This window comes from Miscanthus floridulus, chromosome 1, assembly GCF_019320115.1.
Source record: "Miscanthus floridulus cultivar M001 chromosome 1, ASM1932011v1, whole genome shotgun sequence".
NCBI classification, from domain to species: Eukaryota; Viridiplantae; Streptophyta; class Magnoliopsida; order Poales; family Poaceae; genus Miscanthus; species Miscanthus floridulus.
In genome coordinates this window covers 180,217,321-180,229,763 of record NC_089580.1, presented here as the reverse complement: position 1 = coordinate 180,229,763, position 12,443 = coordinate 180,217,321, and the positions used below count along the sequence as shown (strand labels likewise).

Here is a 12,443-nt window from a genome sequence, read left to right as displayed (position 1 = left end):
TGCATGTATACGTCCAAACTAAAATAAAGGACTTCGAGTTATCAAAATGATGGATCGATCGCCGCCCTTTATTGGAGCGATCGCTGTGGATCATACACATCTGGTCATCAATCACACACGCACATAGGCACTAGTACGCTACCACAGGGAGCTAGCAGCAGTGGTGGTGGATCATATCGATGAGAGGCGCGTAATTGGATGGACGCGCCACTCCAACCATGCACTATGCGCGCCCCGAGATGCTATGAGCAGAGTGACTGTTCCTTTCCCTTGAGGTGTACACTTGCATGAGCGAGAGAGAGTAGAGACGGATCACTATGCAGGGGTTAGGCCGCCGGCCGTGTGTGTGCGTCTTGCTTGCTATGTCTCGAAAAGATTTATGGTGGTGCAGCCAGCTCCGCTCCATCGCCCGATCGCTGCGTGGTTGGCCTCGTTCGTACGAACCCATGTGTGCGTGGGGCCCAGGCATTATTGCAGGAATAGAAACCCTACCCCCATCTTCTCTTGGAACCCAACTCTTTCTCTCTACCCGTGGCGTGCTCCACTGCTTCTTCTTCTTGTACCTCCCGTCCTCCTCCCCTTCTTCATTGCCTGCTGCCTTATTAGTATATCGCCTCACCACACATCTAGCAGACAGCCAGACACACACGCTGCTTGCTCTCTCCCCCGAGCGAGGCTCCTCCGAAGTTCGAACATATATACCACCGCCCGCCGCGCCGCCGCCACCTCCACGCCGGCCGGCCACCAAGCAAGCATGGATATGGTTTCGCAGTCCGAGCACCTGTGCTACGTCCGCTGCACCTACTGCAACACCGTGCTCGCGGTAAACTCCTCGAGAAATCGGATCCGAATAATGAAACATCTATCATGGCGAAGATCATGAGATACGGCTAGCTAGCTAGCACCAGATATGGCATTTCTTCCGCTCGTTATTTCTTTGCTGACAAGTTTTCTGCTGGTTCCCATTTTTCTTTTCTTTCCTTTCCTTTCCTTTTTCTTTTCTGCATATGTATATCCTTGCTTTGTTTGATGGTGCTAGCCAGTGCTACTACTAGCTCATTCACATGGCAACCAATTAAATCCAGCCTTTCTCAAGATTGGAGGAAATACACACATGCACTAGAATTGCACATGGGACATGACTGATGTGCCACACATGCTGATTCTTTGTGGAATATTCCGCTCGCTGCTTCTTCTCCTGATAGTACCATGTTCCGTCTTTCACTTCTATATGTTTGGTGATTCGCAAGCTTCCATATCTTCTCTTCTTTGTTGTTACATGCGTACTGAAGTTCAGATTAGACAAGAATCTTTTGTTTACTCTCCTCTGCCTTTATCCACCTCTCATCCCTCAATTTCTTTCTCCTTGAGATTATATTCTATAGCTGCTACTGCTTCGATCGACAGTGCCATGAAAAGGAAGAATGAAGTTGATGTAGTAGCAGGTCCTTGATCTGATTGCATGCTGCGATTGATTGATTTTGTGCTTCTTGGGTAGCTGCAGGTTGGGGTTCCATGCAAGAGGCTGATGGACACGGTGACTGTCAAGTGCGGCCACTGCAACAACCTCTCCTACCTCAGTCCACGGCCCCCCATGGCGCAGCCGCTCTCGCCGACTGATCACCCCTTGGGGCCATTCCAGGTACGGTGTGGATCAATACAGCTCACTCTTTAGTTAGTTACCCCATCATATCTTCAGCTAACCGCGTTCGTCTTCTTTGTTGAATATGCTAGCTTTTTTGGAGGATGGGAAAAAACGAATATAGACGGTGTGAGAAATAGCTAGATCAATGGGGTTTTCTCATGAAATATGGCCATGGTTTTGCTTTACTTTCAGTTGCATCCGCGTGCTGCTACTTTGCTCTCTCTCCTCTCTCTCTTTCTCTCTCTATGTTTTATGGAACTACTCAAAGTACTGTTTGCAAGGCAAGATTAAACAACGCTGGACTACAAAAGATTTCTTTTTGCTCATCTCTGCGCGCGGCCTGGGAAAGCCCTCGCTCGTTGCTGCAAAAGGCAGCGTTGAGCTTTTTTGAGGCGGCAGCAGCAGTAGCAGCAGCTGCTCTGCTGTGGCATTCATGCATGCATGGTTCTCCTAAAACACATTTTCTTTTGGAAACAAAGATCTAGATATCCATAACCAGATTTTGATGGCCTAGTAAATAATAACTAGGAAATGGTTCCATCACGCATCATGATGTGTCGCTAATGTTGTGAGATCTTTGAAGCGCGCTGGGACCTATCTTTGATTGCTATGCTGCCATTTCACAGTGTCAGGGACCCTGCAATGAGTGCAGGAGGAACCAACCGCTGCCGCTGGCCTCGCCGACATCGACTGAGCTCAGCCCGAGAATGCCCTTCGTTGTCAAGCGTAAGTAGCAGCAGCAAGAAGCACCATCATTGACTATCGTCCCTTGTTCCTTGCTTTGTTTCTTTCTGTTCTTACGTGATTTTTTTTACTTCTCAAACTCTATCCTCCTGTTAGTTGATGTGATTGATTAAACAGTTAAGGTTGTTCTTGTACTCAATGCATTTGTTTTGTTTCATTGCAGCCCCGGAGAAGAAACACCGCCTCCCATCTGCTTACAATCGCTTCATGAGGTGAGGAAACATTTTTTTCTTTAATTTTTAAGTTTTTCAAATACATTTTTTTTGGATAATATAGTTTTTCAAATACATGGTCTCTCAAACAGTTACATGTGATGATCTCATTTATACATGACCTTGCTGCTTGTGGTCAAAGTTCAATTCGTATCTCTCTATTTATAAAGTTGATTTTGTACTGTCTGCTCAAACTTTGAACTATAGTTCAACTTGAACTAAAACGGATTTGCATCCACTATATATATATATATATATATATATATAGGGAGAGGCTATTCAGTAGCCGGCTACAAAATAAGTTATTCTGTAGCCACCTTTATTTACTATAATTTTATATACTAATTTACCATAATGTCAATACATATTTACGGTAGTTGGGTTACTATAACACATGGGGATATTTACCATAATGTTATATTAAACCACTTAGTAAGGAGTTACTATAATCTCGTAAATTAACATAGTAATTATCATAACTCAAAGTGGCTACAGAATAACACTAATACAGAGATGGGCTTTACTCCCGGTGGGGAACCCCCTCTAGTCCCGGTTCCCCACCCGGGAGTAAGCATCCGGGACTAAAGGTACCCTTTAGTCCCGGGTCAGAAACCGGGACTAAAGGTGACCTTTAGTCCCGGTGCGTAACATCAACCGGGACTAAAGGTCCTCCCAGCTTTAAAAAAATAATGCCTTCCACCGTTGCGTCCCGTGAGATTCGAACCCAAGACCTCATGCATTGCCTCGCGCGTAGCTTACCACCCCACCTACACAACACATTTAACAATGGATGTGATGCTTCCCTTTTGAACTAACCCATCGGGGGACCTTTAGTCCCGGTGCGTAACACCAACCGGGACTAAAGGTCCTTTAGTCCGGGTTGGTGTTACCAACCGGGACTAAAGGGTCTACCTTTAGTCCCGGTTGGTGTTACCAACCGGGACTAAAGGTTTGAGGGCTTTTAGCCGTTGGGCAGGGACCTTTAGTCCCGGTTGGAGACACCAACCGGGACTAAAGGTCTCTCTAGTCCCGGGCGCAAAAAATACCGGGACTAGAGTCCATTTTTGCCTCGGATAAAAGGTCTGTTTTCTACTAGTGTAAGCTATTCTGTAGCCAGCTACAGGATAGTAGTTATATATATATATATATATATATATATATATATATATATATATATATATATATATATATATATATATATATATATATATATATATGGGATACCTCGCTCTCCCCTTACACTTTCCCCAACGCAACTACGCAAGTAACCGTCTAGTAGCAAGCTAGGCTTGCAAATCCGTACTATATAAAACCTGAGTATTTACACAGTAGCTGAAGACAATGCTTAAAAATGTGAGACGAACTTGCTGTGTAGAGGTCTGCTGGATCCGTCGGTCAGCCAAGTTTACAAATTAATACTCAAATAGAGCGCAATACTATCTAGACCGTGTGCCATGCATATATATAGTTCACAGTTCACACATTGTTTTGGCTATATCCAATGCATCATTATTTGGTCGGCAACAAATCTCCCTTCTCAAAAAAAAATCTGGAGGAACTGTGCAGTGCAAACATTTGACAAAGATCTTATTTCGTTAAGAAAAAAGGTTCACTCTGAGTTTTATTACTTTGCATCAAACCATGTTATTGTTTTTTGTTGAGCTCCATAAGTAATTACCTGTGTGGACATTAATGTAGTTTTTAGTAAATCTACCATTCCATTGCTATATATTTTCCAGATAATTTTTGAGATATATAGTAGTCTAGCCCGATACTCTATCCAACCATTTCCAAGGTCACAACAGTTGGGTTTAGAAAACAAATGTGTGGATAGTGATTCCATACTGGTTACTGGGTGTGCAATGTATTTAAACAGAATTCTAGAACAATCTATACACTCATGCCATGCAAGCAAACATACAGGAATGGAATGGAAGGTGCATATATAGTGCTTTTGTTGAATTTGTTCCTTCACAACAATTTCGTTCTTTTAACAGAAGATACTAATTTCCCTTGAGTCTAGAAGGAATAATAAAAGACAACAAAAGCACTCTATGTAACCTTCATTCCATCTTTTAGCTTTTGTTGAATATATAAAAGGATGAAATGAAGGTGATACTATGCAATCTTCATTGTATTGTAAACATTCATTTTGGGTCTTGAATTCTATATTTTCCCTTCAAATATATGGGAAGTAGATTTGATAATTTTAGAAAATAGAAACAATGCATAATACTTCTCACAAAACCGGCCATTAGCATACAACAAATAAGAACAGCCCCATACATATGATACACTCATGATGACAACCATTTTGAAAAGAATGGACTTAATGACGATTAGTCATTGGACCTAAGTTCCAATACACTCCATTGCTGAAAAACTATGCTTGCCTATATTATTTGTAGTTTCACCGCTCTACTAATTGCTCAACATGCAATTAATTTTCCAATTTAATAATGTTATCGACACAATTATTAATTGTCTAATGTGATGGTCCCTCTGTTTGTTTTGTTATTTGAGAGGAATTAATGGCTAGAGTGTGGCCTTAGAAATTGCATGGGTCAAACCGCCCTTCTTTTTGAAGAGGCAGGAGTCATTTTTAAAGTGAAACTATTACATTATTGTGCAGTCTAGGATTACACAAAATAAAATATATGTACAATACAAATTATTTTCCATGTTTCTTAGATGTCTTATATATAACATTTTAAGAACCATACCTCTCTTCTGTAAAGAAAAAAAATAAGAGGCTTAATTTTCTTTGACTAGATATATATATATATATTCTGCGTTTCATCATATTAGAGAGAAAATTTGACTAGATATATATTACCCTTTACATTACATGTGGCAGGGAGGAGATTCAACGCATCAAAGCTGCGAAGCCAGATATTCCTCACAGGGAGGCCTTCAGCATGGCTGCCAAGAATGTAAGATTGTTGGTTAATCATAATTAATTCTTGAAACATTTTTACACATTTTCTCTATGACGTGCTGCATATATGCAGTGGGCGAAGTGCGACCCGCGCTGCTCGACGACGACTGCCTCTACTGCCACTTCCAACAGCGCTCCAGAACCTAGAGCTGTGCCCACTCCTCAGGTAACTGAGGCACGCTTTGATCTGGAGGTAGTACTGAAAATTAAAGCTGACTCTCTTCTCTATACATTTATACAGAAACAGAGCAAGAGTCCAATATGGTATGCTATTTCTTACGTACATGCATGCATGCTGCTCTTGCAGGATAGGGCCAAGGAGCAAGTCATCGAGAGCTTCGACATCTTCAAGCAGATTGAGCGCGGCATCTAGAGGTCGATCGATGGTGCGGTAGCCCAGCAGGATCGAGTACCATCAGCTATATATATAATCTATGCCGTATCGCCGTACGCAAGCATGCATCTATCCCCACCATCCTGTACTTTTACCCCGTGTTACTGTTGCTATTATTCTTGTTGTTGGTTGGATTGTACGCACCCTTTAATTATGAACAGCTGCTACCTATATAATATTTGCCATCTTATTGTTCCTTATATATGGTCCTTCTTAGATCACATGTGTAGCAGGTTCTAAGATATTAATTTTCTTGTTTTCTATATTGCATGAACTCTCCACTAAAAACAGGGGGACATTATTCTTATGATGTTAAACATATTATTAATATTTCTACTAGTTGTTTGGCTAACCTCACAAAAAAAATTAGGTTTAACTTTAAAATATATCACCATATAGGTTATGATCTTAATCATGTTCAGTAGACAAATCTTATATGAGAAAAAAGGCACTAGATTATTTGTGATGAGCTTGGTAGAATAAGTACCGTTTGATCTATCTATGTGCATGCATGCAATATTGCATGACAGAATAATAATGCAGTGACATTATAATTGAATTCCATAAGGAAACTCGGCGTGTAAATAATAATGGTGGTAGTACATTGGTCCCAAAACAAATATGACAATATGAATAGGAGAACTCTAGTCTTTCATGCACAGGGAGCTATGGCAAACATTAGACTGAGGACCATTGCAATACTTTGTAGCTTCTTAAATATTGTAGAAAATGAGATTGGGGAAAAAGCTAAAAGTTGTAAGCCGATGAGCTAATATATCCTCCATAGTCATACGGTTGATGTGTCATGAATGTCGTGACTAGAGTGAAGACCGAAAAGAGCTCATGCAAGGCGGTAGTATCCCTTTGTGTCGATGTCGAGGTAGCCAAAGCATAAGAGCGGAATAGCCATGGTCGAGGATGTCCACTACTCTGGATCCATGCATCACTGTCGGGTCCAAACCCAGCATCACTGTTAGAATCGACGGAGTGATATTGTCATACTCACTGTCTATTCAGTGGATTGAATTGGCATTGACCTTTATGTTCCTAAGTGTTTTACATTCTTTATTGTTACATTTAAATAAAGGTTACTATATAATATTCTATATTTGGTATTATTAATACATCACATATATCTCATTGTCATCGTACATTTTCACATGATTCCATAATTAGAAAATCATATCTAATATAGGTAGAGATGAAGTCATTATTACTAAGCAAACTCCAAACAAACATAATTACATATGATAGTCTCAATACTACAAAACAAGTGAAAAACACCCTCTACTCCACGTTATTACGTTGCATGACATACTCCGTGTAGCGAATATCTCCACCTTGGAACATGAGCGTCGCTGCGGCTGTGGGTCTCGAAGTCGGCAACACACTGCACCCATTTGTTGTCATAGATGGTGAAGCGATTCTCGAGGACGGCCTTCTACTCAGCGAACTGGTGTTGGAGTTCATCGAAAAGGATCTTCGTCTCTAGGTTCATGGCACTAAGCCGCTTCTGAAGCTAAGTGTAGTGATTGTGGTGGGGAAAAGGATACATGACGATTAACTCCACGAAGCGAGATCTGGCTGAGGAGGAATTATTGAAAATTCAGATCGAACCCAACAGCTCACTTGTTTCGATCAAATTCACCAACCCGACTCGTTGCTAGATCGATCAATGTGGTGTTGATTCCACGATCAAGAACTATCTCTAATAATAGGTGTTAGAAATTAGAGGGAATCGAGGAAGAGTGGGAATGATAGTTTTGTTCTTTACAAACCTATCTCTTTTGGATTCACTACGTGAAAAACGGTTTGTAGCAACGGGTCAAATTTTTTTAGGGGTGGTTGGTGATAGAGCCGCCCCTACAGTGGTGTGTTTGGGATCTACGAGACCAGCCGCCCCTACAAATAGAACAGCAGAGGCGGCTGGTGATACGAGCCGCCCCTACAAATGGGTAGGATTTGTAGGGGCGGCTCACTCACCAGCCGCCTCCGGTGTTGCTATTTGTAGGGGCGGCTGGTGATTGAGCCGCCCCTACAATTAGAACAGTAGGCGCGGCGGGTAATACGAGCCGCCCCTACAAATGCGTGGCTGCTGGATGAGCGCGGATCCGAAAAAATTATCTAATCTGGTGAACCGAAGAGGTCAGGTCCGCACTTATCCAAAGCCCCATCCTCTCTCCTCTCTCCTGCCTGTCCTCTCTCCTCTCTCCTCTTCCTCTCCCTCCCCGCCGTCGTCGCCACCTCTCTTCCTCTCCTCTCCCTCCGTCGTCGTCGCCTCTTCCTCTCCCTCTGCTACGGTACACGGGTAGCGAATCCGACCAAATCTGCAGCCCTCTTCCTCTCCCTCCGCCGTCGTCACCACCTCTCTTCCTCCTCGCTGCTGCCACCGCGCCTCCCCCTCCCCCCAACCACGACGGCTCCACGGAGGCCATATCTGGTGAGGAGGCAAGAAATCTGGAGAGCGAGCGCTGGGCGTGTCCCTCCACGGGAGAGATCTAGAGGGAGGGAGATGGGCGACGAGGTTGCGGCGGCGGGGATCCCGCACCAGATCTCCATTGTCGATGGCGCCCTAGCGTCCAACCGCGTCCCAGCGAGTGGCCGACAGATCCAGCGAGGCTGGTCCGTCCCATGCCTCCATGGCGGCCACCACCGTCCCCTCGGCGAGGTCAAGGAGCGCTCGGGGTCTGTTGAGGTTCCGTCTCTTTCTCTCCCTCGGTAATGGTGATTTCGTCCTACTTACTCTCTCCCTCGATTTCTCGATTTGATCCCTCACTGGAGCAGCAGTAGCAGCTAGTCGAGAGGTTGGCAGCGTGGTGCAGCAGCATCAGTTTCAATCTTGGGGGTGGGGCTTCATAGTTGTGTTCGTTGTGGTCCGAGCTCGAGATTGGTTTAGGGTTTTGATCTCCTCTGTCGTTTGTGACGGCATCGTGCTTTTACCAGATTTAGGTCGCCGTGTGTGGTTTAATGGGATAAACTGCTGATATTTGCTAATTTTGGTTTGCTGGATGCTGTTGCAGGGGCTTGGGTCGTACTCGACCAGCATCAAGAAGGTCGAGAAGGAGATCAAGGAAATGGCCAAGAAAATCAATGACCTTTGTGGTGAGTGATAATTTTATTATGACTTTTTTGGTGTGGCATTGGAGATGTAGGCCAGTTTGTTTCTGAGTTGGTCCTAAGGATAAGTTTGATCACTTTGTGTCTTTTTATTGATCTTCTGGCTTAGATTGTGGAGTTATTACACTGACTCACTGAGAATTGTTATTCACTTGGCAACACTTGTTTCCGCTGGCTATTTACTTGCCGCTAATAGGGAGTTTCATTTAATTGACGATCTCACGTATAGTTATCCATATGGTTAAGATGCAGTGATGCATTATTTAGTGTGTTACACTTGAAACATTCTAGTTTACTGAACAAGGGTAAAAATTGATGGGAACTGTTTCTTTAGGGATGCCTCTATAGTTCTGGCATGGGGGTGCTGCTATATATTACCCTGCACTCTAGATATCTGCCATGTTATTAACTTAATAGTGTAGTAATGACATGTTATTAACTTAATAGTGTAGTAAGATGAATTGGCTATGAGACCACATCTTATGTCTGGTGTTTTCTATTATCTCTTATGTCTGGTGTTTTCTATTATGTTCTATGTTGTTCTACAATTCATCAGCTCGTTTTAATGTTAGCAAGCTCCTTTTGACCTGAGATGTGCTCTTATACTAAATGCAGGGATAAAGGAGTCTGATACAGGGCTGGCTCCACCTAGCCAGTGGGATTTGGTTTCAGATAAACAAATGATGCAAGAAGAACAACCATTACAAGTATATTAACTGAACCTGATATTATGTTACTTAGTAGTTTTTACAGATTTGAATTACGACCTACCATGCATGATAGTTGGGCACAAAATCTTTTCGGTTTCAGTTTTACATGTGCCAGCGCACTAATAACTAATATTTATCCTCCTGCAGGTAGCAAGGTGTACAAAGATTATAAGCCCTAATACGGATGATGCCAAATATGTTATAAATGTAAAACAAATTGCAAAGGTATGCCATGCTTGCCATTTTATTTCCATCTCATGCTGCCTAGAAACTGTACACCTTTATCTTATGCCTTGTTTTGAATCCTGCAGTTTGTGGTTGGACTGGGAGATAAGGTCTCTCCAACTGATATCGAGGAAGGGATGAGGGTCGGGCCGGGTATGCCATCCTGTATTTTCAAATTAAGCATATCATAAGTCTTAAAGTGTTTTCTTCCTTTACATATCATACTTAGTCATTCATTTCTACTACAGCACTATGATGCATTTATGTACTTGTGAAAAATGTATACAAAACTGGCCCATCTTTCCGGTGATTATTTGTAAGAAAATGATATGCCATCATGCAAGCTGGCATGTCTTATGAGAACAATGCCTATTGATTTGAGTTATTACTTATTAGAAGGCTTAAAAAAGCAATGGACATTCGTGTAGTGATTGCCATGTCCCTTGGAAAGATGCCATGAACTTTACATGTTTGACATAGATGAGAAAGCATTGCTTTGTTGAATCAGCTGTCCTCCATGACCATGACTTGGTAGGCGCATAGTGTCTTCTGAAAAACAATATTGAATCTAGTGTATCTTTGTATTTTAGTAATCTTTGAATACTGCTATTGCATTGGAAATAATTGTTAGCTGCATAGATTGGATGCTAGAGTATAAAACTCTGCCCTATGTAATATTAAGAGATGAAAAGGTTGGTTAATCTAAAAATGATCCTATGTATTCATTTTATTGCTGAAACATGACTGGCCTTTTGGTTATTTCTCTATGCGTTGTGCTATTGTTCCTGAATAAGTTGAAACTTTTTCCCACCTAGTGAAAAATTTGTGATCTCACACCTGATGCTTGTTGCAGTGTTGATCGTAACAAGTACCAGATTCAGATCCCTCTTCCACCAAAAATTGACCCAAGTGTCGGTGCCGACTCCATACTGTTTCATGAGAAGGTTTCTAAAGGCAGCACAATCTGAGAAGAAGGTAAGATACTAATACATACTCCTGTTTTTGTGATCAATAAATTATGTAAGCTATAGGTTTGCTGTGCAAGTACATAAACCCTGACAAAATCTTTATACTACTGGATAGCTCGAACTCCTGTCTTTCTTCATGATCGAGCTGAGTCTTGTCGAATACGAGATGCTCCAGTTCTGCCCGTCTATGCTAGCAGCTGCTGCCATCTACACAGCTCAATGCACGATGCTTGCTTGGTCTTTTTTGATATAGATATATGTTTTGTTGTCATAATGAGTCTGTTTGTTATTATTGTGATTCTTGTACTATAGAACATGTTTAGAAATTTTTGGCTAAACAATCTTGTTTGGGCCACAATATTACAGTCAAGTTTGCCAGGATACTTGATCATGTATTTTACTCGTCACGGGATGATTTGGGGGAGCACGCGTTGGTAATTTGAATTTTTTTTGGCGAAAAATACACTGTAGGAGCGGTTGGTTCTGTAGCCGCTCTTACAAATCGATTTGTAGGGGCGGCTGGTGTTATCAGCCACCCCTATAGATCGATTTGTAGGGGCAGCTGGTGTTATCAGCCGCCTCTACAAATCGATTTGTAGGGGCGGCTACAGTACCAACCGCCCCTATAAATCGATTTGTAAGGGTGGTCTGGGAACCGCCCCTACAAATACATGATTTGTAAAGACGGTTAGGTAGGGGCGGCTGGCCAAACCGCCCCTACAAATGATCTTCAACCGCCCCTAAAAATCCTTTTTGACGTAGTGATTAAGTGTTTTTGGTCCCTCAACTCTTAACTTTGTCCAATTTTAACCCCAACTACAAACTGGTCTAACTCTAGCACTTCAACTATCAAAACTGACCTAGAGCCATATGAAAAACCATTCAAAACTATTTCGAGGGTCAAAATTGAATGACTTTGATAGTTGATGTGTCAGAGTTAGACAAAAGACAAGAGTTGAGGGGCCAAAATAAACTTAATCAAGTACTTTAGTTATTTATATATTTATGAAAATTTCATATATTTAAATTTTCTTGTTGATAAATATTTATATGTATTGAAATATTTATCTACACTTTTATTAATATCTATTTAATTATTAATTAATATATATCAAATATTCAAGTCATGACCAGCCTTAGAATATCATTTCCGGTTCTTGTCTCTAGTATGTTATGTCACTGTCGTCGTGGTTCAAGCTGACGATGACGCTAGTTCATACTAGTATGTTGCAAGCTATGTACTGTAGTATAGGGATGGATCCAGATGTTTAAATATTTGAAAGATCCGTATTTTTTAAAATATGAAAGATTCAACATTATTTATATCCGTGAAGAACGAGGTACCCTGTAAAAAAGTAATGATGTAAATGATAATTATTTAAATATAACAGATGATATGCATAGTTTATACTACTTAAGTTATTTGTATCTATATGGCTAATCGGATTTATGGCATAAAGGTTATTTTTAATTTATGATAATTTAAACTA

The 12,443-nt window shown here is 41.6% G+C and overlaps 2 protein-coding genes across 5 annotated transcripts; both read left to right on the top strand.

Annotated features, from left to right (window-relative positions):
• Positions 1–527: 527 nt before the first annotated feature.
• On the top strand, positions 528–6,154 carry LOC136504003 (protein DROOPING LEAF-like). Of its 4 annotated transcripts, none has more exons than XM_066498913.1 (7): positions 528–823; positions 1,499–1,642; positions 2,272–2,371; positions 2,553–2,601; positions 5,459–5,534; positions 5,613–5,705; positions 5,847–6,154. In XM_066498913.1, exons 1-7 carry the CDS (start codon positions 755–757, stop codon positions 5,910–5,912), a joined length of 597 nt encoding a protein of 198 aa, XP_066355010.1. In that variant the 5' UTR covers positions 528–754; the 3' UTR covers positions 5,913–6,154. The 4 variants fall into 4 exon arrangements, with proteins under 4 accessions (XP_066355010.1, XP_066355000.1, XP_066355013.1 ...); XM_066498903.1 differs by having other exon boundaries at positions 5,613–5,732; XM_066498916.1 differs by having other exon boundaries at positions 530–823; positions 1,505–1,642.
• Positions 6,155–8,121: 1,967 nt separating this feature from the next.
• Positions 8,122–11,325, top strand: LOC136503997 (26S proteasome regulatory subunit 7A-like). The gene is made up of 6 exons (XM_066498897.1): positions 8,122–9,035; positions 9,666–9,757; positions 9,908–9,985; positions 10,072–10,138; positions 10,839–10,960; positions 11,069–11,325. Exons 1-6 carry the CDS (start codon positions 8,942–8,944, stop codon positions 11,204–11,206), a joined length of 591 nt encoding a protein of 196 aa, XP_066354994.1. The 5' UTR covers positions 8,122–8,941; the 3' UTR covers positions 11,207–11,325.
• The last annotated feature ends 1,118 nt before the right edge of the window (positions 11,326–12,443 follow it).

Coding starts and splice junctions, on each gene's coding strand:
- LOC136504003 (XM_066498903.1), top strand. CDS start 755: ATGGATATGGTTTCGCAGTCCGAGCACCTGTGCTACGTCCGCTGCACC. Junction 1,643..2,271: donor ACCCCTTGGGGCCATTCCAG/GTACGGTGTGGA, acceptor GCCATTTCACAG/TGTCAGGGACCCTGCAATGA. Junction 2,372..2,552: donor AATGCCCTTCGTTGTCAAGC/GTAAGTAGCAGC, acceptor GTTTCATTGCAG/CCCCGGAGAAGAAACACCGC.
- LOC136503997 (XM_066498897.1), top strand. CDS start 8,942: ATGCTGTTGCAGGGGCTTGGGTCGTACTCGACCAGCATCAAGAAGGTC. Junction 10,139..10,838: donor AGGGATGAGGGTCGGGCCGG/GTATGCCATCCT, acceptor TGCTTGTTGCAG/TGTTGATCGTAACAAGTACC. Junction 10,961..11,068: donor CAGCACAATCTGAGAAGAAG/GTAAGATACTAA, acceptor ACTACTGGATAG/CTCGAACTCCTGTCTTTCTT.